The sequence below is a fragment of the Erinaceus europaeus genome, chromosome 7, assembly GCF_950295315.1.
Source record: "Erinaceus europaeus chromosome 7, mEriEur2.1, whole genome shotgun sequence".
In the NCBI taxonomy this organism is placed as follows: domain Eukaryota; kingdom Metazoa; phylum Chordata; class Mammalia; order Eulipotyphla; family Erinaceidae; genus Erinaceus; species Erinaceus europaeus.
The window spans coordinates 26,645,107-26,664,626 of NC_080168.1; the positions used below are offsets into that span (position 1 = coordinate 26,645,107).

Sequence of the window (19,520 nt, forward strand, 5' to 3'; positions counted from 1 at the left end):
AAGACACTATAGTGCTGATTTCTCATTTACTACGACTTACTGTCTTAGACTTTCACTGACCAGGCTGCAAAGTCAAACGAGGTAGACATAATCTCAAGTTCTTGTATTCGTGTATTTTCTTTCTAACTGCTCTATGACGTCTCCTTACAATTGGGGCTAGGCAGTGGTGCACCTGGTCTTAAGTGCATATGTCCTCATGCACAAGGACCTGGGACTTACGCCCCCAGTCATACTCTGTAGGGGGAAAGCTTCCCAAGTGGTGAAGTAATGCTGCAGATTGTCTATCTCTCTCCCTGTCTCCCTTTCCAGCTCGGCTGTCTATTAAATAAAAGAAAAAGAACTGGTTTCATTTTTTTAATATTTATTTATTCCCTTTTTGTTGCCCTTGTTTTATTGTTGTAGTTATTATTGTTGTTGTCTTCGTTGTTGGATAGGACAGAGAGAAATGGAGAGAGATGAGGAAGACAGACACCTGCAGACCTGCTTCACCACCTGTGAAGCGACTCCCCTGCAGGTGGGGAGCTGGGGGCTCGAACCGGGATCCTTACACCAGTCCTTAAATTTTAAACCTTGCCTTTATTTGGGACGTAAGAATTAGATTTGCTTCTAATTTTCAAAAGGACCAAAGATTTCCTTACACTTAAAAACTAGGAAGATGTACATGCACTTAGACTATGAATGCAGCATCTATGCTTCTGCTCATTACAACTTAAATTCTTAAAAATCAGACTGATCCAGTGTAAATAAAAATGTACTTATCTTTCAACTCTTCCCTTAGTACCTTAGCAAAAGCACTGCTATTTCTCAAATCTTATATATTGTTTAGTAACAATCAAAACTAGCTAAGAAATGAGCTGAAACATAAAACTGAACAAAAGCACAAACTTCAAATAAACAATTCAGTTTTAAAGTGCACTCAGACTGTTAGTATGTTCTGCTAAAAGTACAGCAATTTGAATTTAGAACTTCCAAATTGGCTCTGTTTTTTCCACGTTATCATAGTGTTTGGAGACATCTGGCCTGAGCAGCAGCACTATTTTCATTAACTTCAAAGCAAAATAAGTAAGTACAAGCACTTTTTAAAATGACAATCCATTTATAATTATGAACTCATGAAAATAATATTTGCCTACATAAGATTTTTTTGATATGTAGAAATTTCATTTTCCAAGGCTATTTTTTTTTTTCCCCTCCAGGGTTATTGCTGGGCTCGGTGCCTGCACCATGAATCCACCGCTCCTGGAGGCCATTTTTCCCCCTTTTTGTTGCCCTAGTTGTTGCAGCCTCGTTGTGGTTATTATTGCTTTTTTGTTGTTGGATAGGACAGAGAGAAATGGAGAGAGGAGGGGAAGACAGAGAGAGAGGGGAGAGAAAGATAGACACCTGCAGACCTGCTTCACCGCCTGTGAAGCGACTCCCCTGCAGGTGGGGAGCCGGGGGCTCGAACCGGGATCCTTATACCAGTCCCTGTGCTTTGCGCCACGTGCGCTTAACCTACTGTGCCACCGCCCGACTCCCTCCAAGGCATTTTAAGATCTTATATAGAACAGAATTTTTTATTAGTGACTTAGTATTGATTTACAAAATTATAAGATAACAGAGGTGTAATTCCACACCTTTCCCACCATAAGACTTCTGTGTCCTTATTCCCTCCATTGGTAAACTGCAGTAGTTCTCCCAAGGTCACATATGCACTGACTATTATTTCTATATCTATATATATCTGACCCCCTCCCATGGCTCTGCCTTCTCTTCCTTACTAAGTGATACCTACATCTGCTACTACTTCTGAATATCCTCTTTTTTTCCTCTTCTCTCTCCAGTTCTTGGAAATGGAGTTCAGAGCCCTCTGGTCATCTTCTCCCAACATTTCTTCCCCTCTTGGGGTATGGACCAAAATTCTTTATTGGGTGCAGAAAGTGGGAGTTCCAGTTTCTGTAATTGCTTCTTTGCTGCACATGGGTGTTGGTGGGTCAATCCATACCCTCAGCCAGTTTTGAAAAATATTCAGACAATCATTCTGAGCTGCGGTAAAACTTATTAAAACATGAACTGGCCATAGTGTATTCGCTGGAGTACATTTGGAGTCAATAGAACTTAACATTTAACATATATACTCTAGCTAGCTGATTTGAGAGCACAGCGAAAATAAGGCAAAGCCGCTCCTTAAATGCTCCCGGGGAAACTGTGGTGTGATCCAGATGGACCCATAATTCGATCTGCCATGCTCCCAAGTATAACTTATTAAATAGAGATATTGCACCAAGACTCATCAACGCAGATACTATTGTCAGCAGACATAAAAGAAATGTATTTGACAGAAGATACAAGACCTATAAAAATCTAAGAAAATTCTCTATACCTGTTCTTCATTAGCCGAACCTCTCTCTTTCGTGCTGCCTCTTCAGCAGGCTGTGTAGGAAGTGCTGGGGAGGAAGCCATAACAACTCCAGGGGCAATGGTACTAGTCGGTGCTGTGCGTATCTGGTATGTCTGTACATCTCCAGAGGCAGCTGGAATGAAAAACAGCCAGCACTGTCTAAGACAATGAAACACTCTGCTTTATTTAAACTAGGTATATCAGCGTTAATCTAAATGTACATTTTGAATTAAGAGGGGCGGGGGAATCGAGGATTCTGACTAATGTAACAATAACAAAAGAATCAGCACAAGAATCAGAATAATGGCAAAAGAATCAGCACTCTTTTAGTCATGACGGAGAAATAATTATCAACTTCAAAGTGTTTATTAGTAGAGACACTGGGGGAAAGAGGTCCTAACCTGTGTCTGTAGGGTCTTGTATTTAGCTATCATTGGAATGCACTTCTATTCTGTTGTTAACATGCTTACCAACCTTAAGTCTAAAAGGTCAGTAGGACACAGCTTGGATGATCTTCCTAGACAGATTATAGTCCTCAGTGTCTTCCTTTGATATTGGTAAATTCATATTAAAAAATTTCAAGTAGACTCTTGCCACGACATAAAAACGACCATGATTTTTCATAAAATAGCAAAATGGAAGAGAAAATAAAGCATTATGGTCAACTATTAACAATTTCTAATTGAAATAAAACTGAAAGTATGAAAAAAATGTATTATTTGATGCCAGTAACATCATTTGTAGACACTATTTTAACGTAAATGATAACAGCTAAATAAACCAAACTTTTTTTTTTCCTAACTAAATGATCCACCATTTGTGAAAACAATCACAATCACTCTTTGTCAAAATGCTTCTAAAAATGACTTAATAACATGGTATCCAAATAAGGAACCTGTGAAAATTTGGATATTTAATTTATGAAAGATATCTATGCTTTTATATCTAATATCAATTAAAATGTATATTTTGAATGGAAAAGATTCATATACTGAATATGTTACCATCTTCAAACTGACGTTCAGAATTCAAATTCACTGACATCCTGCTTTACAATTTTTGAGTACCTGCATGTAAAGTGAAAAGCTGTTTTATTCCCATTAATAAGCAAAATTTCAAGTATTACCTGCCTAGTAAGAGAATATATTCTGTATGTACATTGGGCCCTTTAAATAAAGTATGACTCTCTAGTTGGTGTAAAAGGATCAATCAAAAAAAAAATAATACTCATGGGGAAAAGGTACAACTGTTTTTACCACCACCGGCAAAATCATTATTGATGAAAATAATTTTAGATACAGATTTATTATTGTGTTGTTGGAAAAATCATGATGTAGTTTTTCTATGCAAATGTGTCATGACTTTTCCTGACAACCCAGTATTTTGTCAATATGCAAATTTCACTTTGGTATAAATGATACACTTTTTTTTTTTTTTTTAGGGTCAATCCCTAACTGTGATTCCTGAAACAACTTTTAAGTCAGGGTCAAGTGATGGTGCATGAGGGCCCAGGTTCAAGCCCCTGGTTCCTACCTGCCAGGGGAAACTTTGAGTGATGAACCTTTGAGCTGTAGGTATCTCTCTCTCTCTCCCTTCACTCTCAGTTTCTGTCTCTATCCAAAATAAAATAAAATAAAAATAATTTAAGAACATAATGGGGTGAGAGACAGAGAGAGAAAGAAAGAGAAAGTAGAGTTCGTTAATTGGCTAGGACTTTGCCACACCCAGATCTGAGCTCCTGTGCCACAATGGGAGTGTATTATGGCACATGGGGAAGCTCTGGGGATATGTGGTGTCTCTCCTTCCCTTTTATGCTTTGAATGAAAAATGCCAATCAGAGAAGAATGAAACTATGCATGCATAAGGCCCTAAGGCCAGATACAGGGGAAAAAAAGTCCCAGGTTCAATCCTCTGCTGTACCACCATAAGTCAGAGCTGAGCAGTGTTCTGGCCAAAAAAAAAGTACAATTCTGAACGTCCAAAGATTCTCTGGGCTGGATGGTGGCACACCTGGTTGAGCATTCATGTTACAATGTGCAAGGACCCAGGTTTAAGTCCCCGGTTCCCACTTGCAGGAGGGAAGCTTCACACATGGTGAAGCAGTGCTGCAGATGTCTCTGTCTCTCTCCATCTCTATCTCCCCCTTCCTTTCAATTTCTGGCTATCACATAAAGATAATAAAATATATATACGCATACAGATTCTTCTCAGTGATTTAGTAGAACTTTTATTTGACATGTGAAAAAAGTGAGTCCCCATAGAGACCAGGTTCACTCAAGATTACACAGTAGACATCTGCAGTTTGATCTAGAATCTAGCTTTCCCAACTCAATTCTACTGTCTTTCCCTCTAATCTAGCCTGTTTTTTTTTTTTCTATCCCCAAATGGTGAAGGTGTTAAAGGTAGATGTTATATATTTACAATTGAAAATAGTTGTTTTTATGCCATGACGTTGTGGTTCAACTGGAATAATGGAAGCATTTATGCAGATCATCTATAATGCAAAGTTGACTACATTTCAGCAGAGCTCTGCATTGTTATACTTACACTTTGGGGATATTTACAAAAGTGCGGTCACTCCGAGAATTTATCACACATGTGAGTTCTCAATTCTCTTACCTTGAACAACAACTTGGTTGCTGGGCACCAAGATCTGCTGTCCGTCAGTGGTCTGTGCATACTGCAGAATGGTAGTACCCGGCTGAGTGGCGGCTGCATTGGTCATGGTTAATGTTTGCAGGCCCTGTACCCCATCGGTACCATTGTTAGCCAGTTGTATTGCTCCTCCCTGGGTAATGGCAACTAAAACCCAATGGATTTGATTGTTACAAGTTTAATCAATAGCAAATAAAACTCTTACAATGTGCTAAATTCAATATAGAACAAATTCTAAGACACAGAGAACTGATTATAGCAAAGGACAGTGCTAAAGGGCAGGGTAGACAGCATAATGGTTATGCAAAGAGACTCTCATGCCTGAGGCTCCCGAGTCCCAGGTTCACTACCCTGAGCTGAGCACTGTATTTGGTATATATATCCCAAAATATTTTGGTACAGAAGCAATTTCTGCTTAGGAAATCCACATTTCTTTTCCATAATACAAATGCATCCTACGAACCGTGTAATTCATAATGATGCCTGTTGACAATAAAAACAAGATAAACGGAGAGAAGATGTTAACTTACTCTAAAAGATACTGGGCTCAGAGGAGGTGCTACCCTGTGACTTGTACTTCCTTTTTTCCGTCTTTACCAGCACAGCACTGTGACTGCTTAACATTTGCCATCCACTAGTGAACATCTTTCCTGAGGACAGGAAGTCTTTTCCTGCTCTATTTCTATTTACTCAGCACAGAAATGGGGCTGCAGCAGGCTTTCAAAATAGCTGTTTTGATGCCTAATCAATAAAGCAGTTCAGTAATGCATTCTACTCCCTAACTCAACCAGAACTGCATTACCTATGACTAAAGTCCACTGAATGAAACAAAACTTATATGGTTATCACAGTCTGTGAGGCTGTACAGTGGTTAGAACACTGGACTTGCAAGCATGAGACTTCTGAGTGCAATCTCTAGTATATGCCAGTTAGGCTTCCTCTCTTGTGTTAATAAATAAATCATAAAAACAGAACAAAAAACCAAGGCAGTGTGCCCACCTACAAAAGGGAGGAAGCTTCAGGAGCAGTGAAGCAGTGTTACAGGTCTCCCTCTCTCTTTGCTTTTCCTTCCCTCTCTCTTAAATTCTTTCTGTATTGAATAAATAAATAAGTCATATATCTCTCATGGAATTTAAAATTAGAGCTCAAGATCATCATTTTTAAAACAAAGTTTTTATTAGTACTTTCAAATTACTCGTCTTTTTATAAAGACTTTGTTTTATCACTAACCACATTGGTCCTACATTGGTCCTTCTCTACTATAAAGTACTCAAGTTTGGTTTGCACAAATAGATATTTCACTTTAAGAAAATCTGGGTTCACCTTTATATTACAGTACATAGAAAAAGTTATTAAAAATTATTATTATATTTGGAAAAATCTTTTTAGAAAATAACATTCAGACAGATGACACTCTAGACACTCTTCCTGTTAGAAGTTCAGTCTTCCCAGAAGGAGAAGGACAAAAAAATTAGCAATATTACCTATCGAATTGTATAATGGTTTCTTTTTAACTCCCTTTTGTTACTCTTGTTGTTTTATTGTTGTAGTTATTAATGTCGTTGTTGTTGGATGGGACAGAAAAATGGAGAGAGGAGGGGGAGAGAGAGAGGAGATAAAGACACCTGCAGACCTGCTTCATTGCTTGTGAAGCAACTCCCCTGCAGGTGGGGAGCCTGGGGCTCGAACCGGGATCCTTACACGTATAATGGATTTTAACCAAGTATATCAACATGTGTAACCTAGACATGTTGCTTTTTATTCTTCAGAAGGGGATTAGTTGTGGTCCAGGAGATGATGGCACAATGGATAAAGCACTAGGCTCTCAAGCATGAGGTCCTGAGTTCAATTCCTGGCAGCACATATACTTTCTCTCTCTTTTCCTATCTTTCTCATTAAATAAAAAATAAAAAAAATAAAAAATAAATAAATAAAAGGAATGAGTTTGTGATCAACTGCTATTCAGTGCTAGATAAATGTTATAAAAGCCATGGCATATTTTTGCATAGAAAAAATATCTCAGGATGGGGGTAGATAACATAATGTTTATACAAAGAGACTGTCATGCCTGAGGCTCTGAAGTCCCAGGTTCAATCCCCCACACCACTATAAACCAGAGCTGAGTAGTGCTCTGGTGTTTTTCTCTGTGTCTTTCTCTCTCAAAAATAAAATACTTAAGAAAAAAAAAAAAAATGTAAGCTTCCAACCCAATGAAGGGGATTGAATACAGAACTCTGGTGGTGGGAATTGTATGAAAGTATACCCATTACCTTACAATCTAAAAAAAAAAAAAAAAAAAAAAAAAGGGAGCTGGGTGGTAGCACAGCGGGTTAAGCGCACGTGGCACAAAGCGTAAGAACTGGCCTAAGGATCCCAGTTTGATCCCCCAGCTCCCTACCTGCAGGGGAGTCGCCTCACAAGCAGATCTGTAAGTGTCTATCTCTCCCCCTCCTCTCTCCATTTCTCTCTGTCCTATCCAACAACAACGACATCAATAACAATAACAAGAATAATTACAACAATAAATAACAAGGGCAACAAAAGGGAATAAATAAATGCCTGTGCCACCTGTATATGGAAAATTGATTATCTATTTTCAATCAATAAACAATGAAAGTTAATGGCTATGGTTTGGCTTAAATGATATCCATAAAAATTAAGATATGAGTATATGTAACTCACTCACATTAGCCAGCCCCACCAGTTTTACCTGTTCTAGTTTTGGAAAAAGAAGATAATATGCAAGAACTTTTCTGAGACTAATATTGCAAAATAACTTGAATCATAAGGTTAGCAGAATCAACCACAATTATTTCTTAATGTATTTCTCATACAGAGTCAACATAATTCTCATACAGATTCAGCAAGCAAATTCTGTCTATTGAACACACACTGCTTTCTTCTTGGCTACATATCAATGAACTCAAGCTGGGAAGAAAGAAGTAGCTAACTAGATATCAGGAGATCTGGGTTCTAGTCCAGGTTCCATCACTAAGCTGTTATTCAATCTGTTATCTCTTCTGTAAGAATAAAAATATCTGTGGATTGAAGACCCCACCAACGTGTCCTGGAGCTCAGCTTCCCCAGAGACACACCCTACTAGGGAAAGAGAGAGGCAGACTGGGGGTATGGACCGACCAGTCAACGCCCATGTTCAGCGGGGAAGCAATTACAGAAGCCAGACCTTCTACCTTCTGCAACCCTCAACGACCCTGGGTCCATGCTCCCAGAGGGATGGAGAATGGGAAAGCTACCATGGGAGGGGGTGGGTTATGGGGATTGGGTGGTGGGAATTGTGTGGAGTTGTACCCCTCCTACCTTATGCTTTTGTTCACTAATCCTTTCTTAAATAAAAAATTAAAAAAAAAAAAAAGAATAAAAATATCTGGTTCTAGCTACTAAGTACAATTTAAAAAAAAATCCAACGAGATCATGTAATATATGTAAGCACTATCAAGAAAGGATAAATAACAAGTAATCTACAGTAACTGGCATATCCCTAGATGTGTATCTGTAAGAATACAATCAGGGAGTTGGGTGGTAGCACAGTGGGTTAAGTGCACGTGGTGCAAAGTGCAAGGACCGGTTTAAGGATCCCGGTTCTAGCCCCCGGCTCCCCACCTGTAGGGGAGTCGCTTCAAAGGTGGTGAAGCAGGTCTGCAGGTGTCTATCCTTCTCTCCCCCTCTCTGTCTTCCCCTCCTCTCTCCATTTCTCTCTGTCCTATCCAACAACAACAGTAAGAATAACTACAACAATAAAACAACAACGGCAACAAAAAGGAATAAATAAATTAAAAAAAAAAAAGAATACAATCAAACTCAGGTGAGATTCTGAATGGTCAAAATAAAGACAAAACCATTAAGGGATATAGTTTTATTTAGTGAAACAATTTCCTTATCTAGTAAAAGAACCTTTCAAACATGACTATTAACAGGGCAAGGGAATCAACTAGTGAGTGCAACTAGCAACATCATTCAAGGAAGGGAAACTCTTCTATGAAAGGAATGCAAACTGGTACAGTTACTAAGAAGAACAATTGAACAGGACGCTTCAGATGCTTTCCCACTGAGACATAGCGAGGCAATGCTACTACTCATACAAGAAGGTTAAGATTAATATCCGTAGAAATGTTTGCATAATGGTTATGCAAACACTCTTATGCCTGAGGCTACAAGCAAGGTCCTAGGTTCAATCCCCAATACCCAACACCATAAGCCAGAGCTGAATAGTGCTCTGGTAAAAAAAGAAAAGAAAGAAAGAAAACAGAAAAGAAACAAAAGAAATGTTGCATAAATGGGTTTATAGGGAGTTATGTTTAAAATAAGTTTTTTATTTATATAGCAAAACACAATGTAGCTATTAAAGAAATAGCTTTAACTCTGTATTTATTGGTCTGTGGTGTATGAACAACACAAAAGTACATGATCCCACATCTATGCATAAACAGAATGGAAAAATGGAGGATATAAACTATACTGGCTATGGAGGAAAGATATTGTTATGCTGACCCAGGTTGAGCTATAATGGAAAAACTATTGACTTTTGGGGATAATCATGTATACATGCATCTAATAAAGATCACCGCAGAGCCTTATAGCACAAATATAGTAAAGGAATTTCAATGTGCACTGAAATATAGAATTAAGGAAAGGAAGGACCTTATATAATAGTCAGTACTGACTTTAATGACTAATTAAAATAAAGAAATCAATATAAGAGGCACCTTAGAGATTTAAAAAAAGAAAAGGAACTGGGAAGAAAGGAAAAGTACTAAATAAATATCTTTGGGTCAAATAAAAGCATAACTAAAAACAGTTTACAATAAAATTCAAAAATACTTTATAACAAATGTAGCTGAGGGGCCAGGTGGTGGCGCACCTGGTTAAGCGCACACATTACAATGCGTGAGGACCCCAGTTCAAATCCCTGGTCCCCACCTGCAGGAGGAAAGCTTCACAAGTGATGATTCAGGGCTGCAAGTGCTTCTCTGTTTCTCTCCCTCTTCTTCTCCCCTCTCAATTTCTCTTTGTCTCTATCCAGTAATCAATAAATAAAATATTTTGAAAAAATGTAGCTGAAAGATAAAATAGCTAAGTGCCAGATAGAGCCGTCACATACAATGGAAACTGACAGGTTTTCAGAAAAGCACAATGTCCTCTTCACTCTGAGCTGTGCTCATATGAACACAGCCAACCACACTGACTTCTCTTTCAGAAGGAAGTGGATAAGATTGCAAACAAGTATTTCCAGCCCAGCCCCTTTCAAACACTAAGCATAAAAACATGATTTTTTTTGTTTGTTTGTTTATTTTGTTTTAGGCTGTCACTGGGAGGCCTCAGCAATCTGAACGGACTTGTTCTGGCAGAGGAAAGAAACCACAGCACCCCAAGCTTCCTGCCACGTGGTCAGGGCAGCTCAAGCTGAGGCTGTGCTCGTGGTAGGAAGGCATCACACTATCCAAGTGAGCTATTTTGCCAATCAGGAACATGAAGATTTTCTTAAGGTGGTGTCAGAGAACAGATCCCAGGGTCTGGCACATGTCTACAACTTCTGAGTGGCCTCCTGGTCCAATTTTTAACATGTCTGTTTGCAAAGAGATATAGTGACAGCAGGAGGAGAGAGGAAGCAATGCCAAAGCACCTTCCCACCATGCATGGTGGGTGATTCCTTGGCACTGCCCATGGTGCTCCCATGTGGCACCTGGCATCTGTTTGTTACAGAACCCAGGGTCTCATGATGGCACGTTGTAGGTTTTATCCACTGAGCCATTTCCATTTCAAATATAAAGTTTTAAATTCTCTAGAAGGAAATCATAAATTATAATTATTATTGATGAGACTATTGTGGGCATTTAACAGAATCAAAGACTAATTTTTTTTTTAAATTTTTTAAATTTATTGGATAGAGACAGCCAGAAATCAAGAGGGAAGGTGGTGACAGAGGCTGAGAGACAGAGAGACACCTGCAACCCTGCTTCACCACTCACAAAGCTTTGCCCTGCAGTGGGGACCTGGGACTCAAACCTGGGTATTTGAACATTGTAACATATGAACTCAACCAGGTGCACCACTGCTCAGCACCCAGGAGTAAAGTCCTTTAACATCAAATGAGGGCTGCAAAAGAGGTTCAGATAGTGGTCCAAAACATTTCAGATTGGTTTAAAAAAAATTTCTAAGGGGCATGGCAGGTGGCAGCAGATAGCATAGTGCTTATGAAAAGAAACTCTCATGCCTGAGACTCTGAAGTCTCCGGTTTGATAGTGCTCTTGGTCTCTCTTTCTCTGTATATCTCTCTATGAGCTATCTAAAGGGCTTCCACACTTGAGCCCTTCTAACTACAGCCTTGAAGAAAACACCTCTGTTATAAACTTTTTCACACTGAAAAGTCAAGGAAATACATGATTCCTTTAAAGGAGATGCAAGGTTTGAATCCTAGGATCACATGAGAGCTCCATGGATGGTGGAGGGGTGTGTGTGTGTGTGCGTGTGTGTGTGTGTGTGTGTGTGTGTGCGTGTGTGTGTGTGTGTGTATCTTTCTGTCTGTCCCTCTCATCTCATAACAACACATCACTAGGCTGCTAAGGTTGCTCAGCAGTATCGCACACTCAGATCCCTGAGTTCGTTCCCCCATGATGCACTAAGGTGAGAATACACCCACTAATTTCTCATGTTGCTTTCCAAGACAGAAATATTAACTACTCACTATACTGTCCGCTGCTAGTTTGGTAAATGGGCGTTGGCACCGTTACAGTGGTGATGGCAGGTGCTGAAGTCTCCTCTTCAGACTTTTCTTCTTCAATCCTTGGCACTCCAGGTGCATCAGAAGATAAGTCATTCAAAATTTTCCTAGGCAAACAGGATGTTTATTAAAATGAAAGTAGCATTCTGTGGCTAAGCACAAAAACAATAGGGAAAGAGAAGAAAACTGACAGAAAGCTACTGATGCTTAGGCAGAACTATAAAATGTCAGAGTTGGAGGGTCGGGCAATAGCACAGCGGGTTAAATGTAGGTGGTGCGAAGCTCAAGGACCGATGTAAGGATTCCGGTTTGAGCCCCCGGCTCCCCACCTGCAGGGTTGGTCACTTCTCAGGCGGTGAAGCAGGTCTGCAGGTGTCTATCTTTCTCTCCCCCTGTCTTCCCCTCCTCTTTCTATTTCTCTCTATCCTATCCAACAATGGCATCAATAACAACAACAACAATAATAACTACAACAATAATAAAACAATATGGACAACAAAAGGGGGGAAAAGCAAACTAAGAAAATAAAATGTCAGAGTTTACAAGAGCAAGCTAAAACATCATCAGTGATATATCAAAATGAAACTATATGAGCACTAGAAAATTAAAGTGGATTTTTCTTTAGTGTGGATAAAAAGAAAAAGTACTTTAAAAAAAGTTTCCATTGGAGTATTACACCAAAGTAAAAGACTCTGGGGTGGGTGGGTGGATGGGGAGAATACAGATCCATGAAAGATGATGAATGACATAGTGGGGGTTGTATTGTTAAATGGGAATCTGGGGAATGTTATGCATGTACAAACTATTGTATTTACTGTTGAATGTAAAGCATTAATTCCCCAATAAAGAAATAAATTATAAAAAAAAAAGTTTCCACTGGATTGGGTATATTACACCAAAGTAAAGGACTTGGGGGGTTCAGTTCCTGGAACATGATGGAGGACCACGTAGGTGTGGGGTTAGTGTTATGTGGAAAACTGAGAAATTTTAACACATGGACCAACTACTGTATTTTACTGTCAACTGTAAACCATTAATCTCCACCATAAAGAAATAAAAGGGGCGGGGGTAGATAACATAATGGTTATGCAAAGAGACTCTCATGCCTGAAGCTCCAAAGTCCTAGGTTCAATCCCCTGCACCACCATAAGCTAGAAATGGGGTGGAAGGTGCGGGTGGTATACCCAGCTAGTGCACACAGTATTAAGCACAAGAACCCATGCAAGTGTCCAGGTTCAAGCCCCCCCCCCCCGCCCCAATTTCTCTCTGTCCTATCCAATAAAATGGAAAAAATGGCCACCAGGAGCAGTGGATTCATAGTGACAGCACTGAGCCCCAGCGATAACCCTGGAAGCAAAAGGAAAACAAAAACAAAACAAACAACAAGAAAAAAAAAATGTTCCCAGTAAAGAAGATTTAATAAAACTGGTAATCATAGAGTATCCTTTCACAAAAACAACAAGAATACATAAGATGACTTATGGGGCCAAGCAGTGGCACACACACTGCAGTGCACAAGGATCCAGGTTCTTCCAGCACCTGGTCCCCACCTGCAAGCAGAAAGCTTCACAGGAGGTGAAGCAGGGCTGCAGGTGTCTCTCTACCTCCTCTTCCCCCTCTCAATTTCTCTGTTCCTATCCAATAAGAAGTACATAAAAATGTAATTTGAAAAATTTCAAAAAAAGCTTATAAAATGAGTTACAGTATTAGGATAAAATGCATAGGTGTATTGTAGACAAGACCAGTGAATATGCCCAATATATATACATAAATAACTCTTAAAAACTGAGGGCAATTCAAAAACCCAATTTTTAAAAAATACTTATTTATTTATTCCCTTTCGTTGCCCCTGTTGCTTTTTATTGTTGTAAAACCCCAACTTTTAACTACTTAATTCTCAGAGAGGTTAAAATAAAAACAGTATATATTCAGTTAGAATGGCTAGAGAAAAAAAGCAGATACTCCCAGACATTGCTGTTGGAAAGATATAACTGGCACAGCTGGGTTTGGGAAGATGTAACAGGGCTGGCATGCAAGAGGTCTTCTCAGGTTTGACCTTGCTACCCTCAACAGCCAGAGCCTACAGTGCCATGGGGGGAGCAGGGTGCAGCGAAGTGCTTCACCTGGACAGCGTGCTTGCTCTGCCTAGTGCTCAATCTAAGCCTCTACCACACTGGAAAAAGGAAGTTTTGGTGTTGTAGTGCCTATACCTTGCTCTCTCTCTCTTTTTAAAGTTTTATCTTATTTATTTTTCTAATTTTTCTTTTTATTATCTTCATTTATTGGATAGAGATAACCGGAAACCAAGAAGGTAGGAGGAGATAGAGAAGAAGAGAGAGAGAGACGCCTATAGACCTGCTTCAGCACTTGCACAACTTTCCCCCTGCAGGTGGGGACTGCAGGCTTGAACCTGGGTCTTTGTGCTCAACCAGATAAACCATCACTCAGCCCGTCTCTCTTTTTCTGAGAAAATCAACCTAAAACAGTGAAGTCTTAGCAAAGACCAAAAAAGCATAATCCAAAGCAGAAAACAAAATTCTAAGATATACTTCCAGTAGTCTGAAAATATATATGCATATTGCTATTCATAGTAGCTGTTTCTAACAGTAAATATATATTTCCATATAAAGGAGAATGACTGAAATAAGGTACGGTTCATCCAGAATAAGAAATTACACATATTTCTACTCATTTACACAAGAAAGACACCAGGAAGGGAAAACCAGATGAAATATAATCAGACTAGTCATTTACTAGGGTCAGGAAGACTGAAAAAAAAATCAAAGTGGGGGTGGGGGGGCACTTTTTAGTATGTGTGTATGAGTACATAGATCTGACTTTTAGAAACATGTTAATATTTACATATTTTAAAGAATATGACCAGTAGGGTGAGGGGGAATCCTAAAATAGAATATAAATCAAAAGAATACATGCTCATTAATGGAGTCAGAATTATTGCTTTATTCACTTTCAAACTGTGAGCAAAGAGGGGAATTAAAACCAAACTAGAGAATCCAGCAGAGGACTCAGGTGCAAGCTCCTGGTCCCCCTGCAGGGGAAGCTCCACAAGTGGTGGGGCAGCACTGCAGACATTCTCTCTCCTCTCCACTCCCCGCCCCCAACACACACACAGAAGGCTGTCGGAGTGGTGGTGTGCTTGTACACGCACTGAGCCCCAGTGAGAATCCTGGTAGTGATCAATCAAACAATACAGGTTTCATTCTGGCATATATTATTCCTTTTACTGATCCTGTATAAAATACGCTATTACTATCTACTCTTCTCTTCTTACTACTATTAAATATTATCTTCTATAAAATAAAATTGCCGAAAGGGAGAGATACTAGAACATGTCTGTTTTCAAGTTAAACCTATAAAGTCAACAGCTATGATTTGCCTGGAATTCATATACAGATTAAGTCATATATTTTTTTAATTTTTCAATTCTGTACCTGTAGGAAGGCCTCCTCGAAAGAATTTCTCTTCGTTTTTGGGAATCAGTTACACTATCCACTGATTCCTGTGAATCTTCACTTTCTGCAATAGTTGAGATCTGAAAATAAACAAGAATTTTATCTTGACAAATTTCTACATGTAAAAGTTTTTGAATTTTAAGAAAAAGTCAAGTAATAAAAAAACGTGAACTTTATACATGCTTCACTAGAAGAAAATAATTTTTATTGGAGATAATCACACCAGTTACTTTTCTTTTCTCTTGAACTTATCTAACAGACTCTAGAGAACATTTTTTTTCCTGTCAAAACCAAACCTTTCTGATGCCCAAATTCACTTTGATCTCTTTCAATATTATTATAAGGGGAGACAGAGAAGGAGAGGGAGAGACAGACATCTGCAGCACTGCTTCACCACTTGTCAAGTTTTCCCCCTGCAGATTGGGACTGAGGGACTGAGCCTGGGTTCTTGCACATTATAGTGTGTGTACCCAACCTGGTGTGCCACTGCCCGGTCCCTAAATCAGTATTTTCAACTTTTTTTCAGTTTATTAAAAACTCATACCTCCTATTTATAAAGAAGAAAACAGGACTTTCCTATTTTGGTGTCATCTGAAATTCTAAAATAAAACATTACTATGACTAGAATGAAATCAAAGGTAATTAGCAGATATCTCCTCAGAATATACAATGTCTTATGGAATGGAAGGTGGCACAGTAGATAAGCTGTTGACATCACATGGGCCAGAGTGATATACTGGTTCTCCTCCATAAATAAATAAAGCTCTCTCTCACACACAATGTCTTCTGGAAACATAAGTACTTTTCCTTGGTCAGACCCACAGTTTAGGTGAAATTTTTACTACTATATCATGCATTTCTGAAAGATCTACTTGAGTGGGCCAGGTGTTGGTTCACCTGACTGAGCGCATATGCTATCACATGCAAGGACCCAGGTTCAAGTCCCCAGTCTCCACCCACAGAAGGGCAGCTTCCAGAGCCATGAAGCAGTACTGCATGTGAAGCTCTTTCTTCCACTCTGCCTCCCTTTCCCTTTTCAATTCTCTTGAAGGGAAAAAAAAAGGCCACTGGGAGCAATGAATTTCTCATCCAGACACTGAGACCAGTTTAGATAATCCTGGTGGCAATATAAACAAAATCCACAACAAAGATTTTCAAAACAATTTACAAAAGCACATTTTCTTTATTTGTAAAGTTTAAGTGTGCTATTTGTCAAACAAAAAGTTTAAAGAGAGCAACACATATATTCAAATGTACTTGTATATTTCTTAAGAAAGAGTCATTTGAGAGATTAATATAATTTGATATGGATGATTAAAATCACTCAATGTTTTGTGATAGTGATATAAATCTCTATTCTGACCTCAGGCAGTTTACAATGTGATCTAACATCTGCTACTGCTGACAGACAGGATTTATGCAGATGTAAAAGTGTATCAAATGGGCCAGGCCTGCTAAGTAACCATCTTTTGCTTTTATTTACAATTATACTAAACTTTTTTTAATTTTTATTTTTACTTTATTGTATTTTATTTATTTTCCCTTTTGTTGCCCTTTTTTTAAAAAATTGTTGTTGTTGTTGCTGTTATTGATGTCATTGTTTTTGGATAGGACAGAGAGAAATGGAGAGAGGAGGGGAAGACAGAGGACGGGGAGTGAAAGACAGACACCTGCAGACCTGCTTCACCGCCTGTGAAGCAACTCCCCTGCAGGTGGGGAGCCAGGGGCTCGAACCAGGATCCTTATGCCGGTCCTTGCACTTTGCGCCACGTGGGCTTAACCCACTGTGCTACCACCCGACTCCCAATTATACTAAATTTTGATGAGTTGGGAAAGAAAAGTGCTTTCCTCTCCAAGGCTCTCAAGTCACTTATGCATGCTGAGAGAAGTTGTTATGACTTAATATAACAGTAAGTTCCACACCTATTCAAACTCTAGAAGACTTATAGTTCTTACAGTTCAGAAAATCCTATTTCTAGGATTTAAAAAGTATGTGGAGGTTAGTTTGTCTACTTTTGGTGTCAATGCTCAAACACCAGTGAAAAATATACTTGACCACTGACTTGTATCTTCAACCAAGATTTGAGTTTTTAGGTGACAAATATGCACTGTTTGTAACTTTTTTTCCTTTTTAATTATCTTTATTAATTTACTGGATAGAGACAGAGACAGCCAGAAATTGAGAGGGAAGGAGGAGACAGAGAGACAGCTATAGTCCTACTTGACCATTCATGAAGCTTTCCCCCTGCAAGTGGGGTGTTTGCAAACTTTTTAAAGGACAAGAATTCTATTTCCTAATTTCTATTTTTAAAAATGCGCTCTCAGAGGCCAGGTGGTGGTACACCTGGTTAAGCACACATTACAGTGTGGAAGGACCCGGGTTCAAGCCCCAGCCCCCATCTGCAGGAGGAAAGCTTCATGAGTGGTGAAGCAGTACTGCAGGTGTCTTTCTGTCTCCCTCTCTATCACCCCTTTCCCTCTCAATTTCTGGCTGTTTCTATGCTGTAAAGATAATAATAATAATAAATTAATTAAATGTTCTCTGTAGCATAAATGTATTTCAAAAACCAGTACTCTTGACTGTGTTGTTAAAATGTTAATTTCTTTCAGAAAGGATAGTTGAATTTTTTTTAACCCAAAAAGTATGTTAGGTAACGTGTCCCCTTGCAAGCCCTTGCTTGCTGTTATTAAAAATTAGAAATGCTGGGCGTCAGGCAGTAGCCAGTGGGTTAAGCGCACGTGGAGCAAATCGCAAGGACTGGCGGAAGGATCCCGGTTCGAGCCCCCGCTCCCCACCTGCAAGGGAGTCGCTTCACAGGCGGTGAAGCAGGTCTGCAGGTATCTATCTTTCTCTCTCCCCCTCTGTCTTCCCCTCCTCTCTCCATTTCTCTCTGTCCTATCCAACAATGATGACATCAACAACAATAATAACTACAACAATAAAACAATGGCAGCAAGAGGGAATAAATATTTTTTAAAAATGGAAAAAAAAAATGCTGGGGAGTCGGGCGGTGGCCCAGCAGAGGTTATGCGCACGTGGCACAAAGTGCAAGGACTGGTGTAAGGATCCTGGTTCGAGCCCCCGCTCCCCACAAGCGGTGAAGTAGGTCTGCCAGGTGTCTGTCTTCCTCTCCGCTCTCCATTTCTCTCTGTTCTATCCAACAACAATGACATCAATAATAACAACAATAATTACAACACTGATTTCATGTAAGTTAGACAGCTCCTAAATTCTCTGCTGTACGACTACTGCTGAATCTCTTAAGTTCCCATAAAAGATCTCTACTGGGAGTCGGGCGGTAGCGCAACAGGTTAAGCTCAGGTGGCACAAAGCACAAGGACTGGAGTAAAGATTCCGGTTCGAACCCTTGGCTCCTCACCTGCAGGGGAGTCGCTTCGCTTCACAAGTGGTGAAAGAAGGTCTGCAGGTATCTTTCTCTCCCCGTCTCCCCCTCCTCTCTCTAATTCTCTCTGTCCTATCCAACAACGATGACATCAATAACAACAATAACTACAACAATAAAAAAAAGGGGCAACAAATGGGAATAAATAAATAAAATAAAAATATATCTCTACTAGGGCTGGAGTAGATAGCATAATGGTTATTCAAAGAGATTTTCATGCCTGAGACTCCAAAGTCCCAAGTTCAACCCCCAGTACCACTATAAGCAAGAGATGAGTTAAAAAGAGCTCTGGTTAAAACAAACAACAACAACAAAAAAAACCTCTCCTGCTGTTCCCATCATAATTCAAAGTACTGTAGAGATTCATCAAAGATTTGTCTCAAACCAAGTTCCCTCTCTTTTCCAATCTTATTTGTGCTCACCATAAGTGAGTCACGTCTTTTTTGCTTGTCTATGATATGTCCCTGGTGAACGACACAGAAATACTTAGTACCTATCACAGTAAAGGTAGCGTCAGTGCTTTGGGGTTCTCTCCCTCCCTCTCCGTCTGAAAAGCCCCAGCAAAGACCTAGTCAGTGTGACTCTCTAGAAGTATCTAATCCTTGGCACAGCACTGACCTACTTGGTAAGAAATTCTATTCCCAGTACATCTTTTCATATACATTGCGCAGTACAGAAATGCATACTGCTTGATGATTTCACATGTAGATACTGCTTGGCCAGTCTCCCTACCCCAACAAGTATCTAAGCAAAAACCAGAACCGTAAAACAGAATGAAACAGATATAAGTAACAGTGGATAAACGGCTCAATAGTTTAACAAGGTTAACAAAATTTAACATGGCATTTCTCTATCTCCCTCTTCCTCTC

At 39.4% G+C, this 19,520-nt stretch overlaps 2 protein-coding genes across 7 annotated transcripts in view; one reads left to right on the forward strand and one right to left on the reverse strand.

Annotated features, from left to right (window-relative positions):
• Positions 1-19,520, forward strand: part of METTL21A (methyltransferase 21A, HSPA lysine) — a 131,379-nt gene that overhangs the window by 35,540 nt on the left and 76,319 nt on the right. The gene's annotated exons all lie outside the window — the stretch shown is intronic.
• The window catches only part of CREB1 (cAMP responsive element binding protein 1), a 65,572-nt gene that overhangs the window by 7,871 nt on the left and 38,181 nt on the right, over positions 1-19,520 (reverse strand). For 4 of the 6 annotated variants that reach the window (XM_060194034.1, XM_007520186.3, XM_060194035.1 and 1 more), the window contains 4 exons: positions 15,227-15,327; positions 11,739-11,881; positions 5,000-5,182; positions 2,363-2,513 (listed from right to left, as the gene is read on the reverse strand). In XM_060194034.1, coding sequence (XP_060050017.1) covers positions 2,363-2,513; positions 5,000-5,182; positions 11,739-11,881; positions 15,227-15,327 — 578 coding nt within the window. The remainder of the gene's footprint in view (positions 1-2,362; positions 2,514-4,999; positions 5,183-11,738; positions 11,882-15,226; positions 15,328-19,520) is intronic. The other 2 variants (XM_060194037.1, XM_060194036.1) reach the window with 1 other exon arrangement.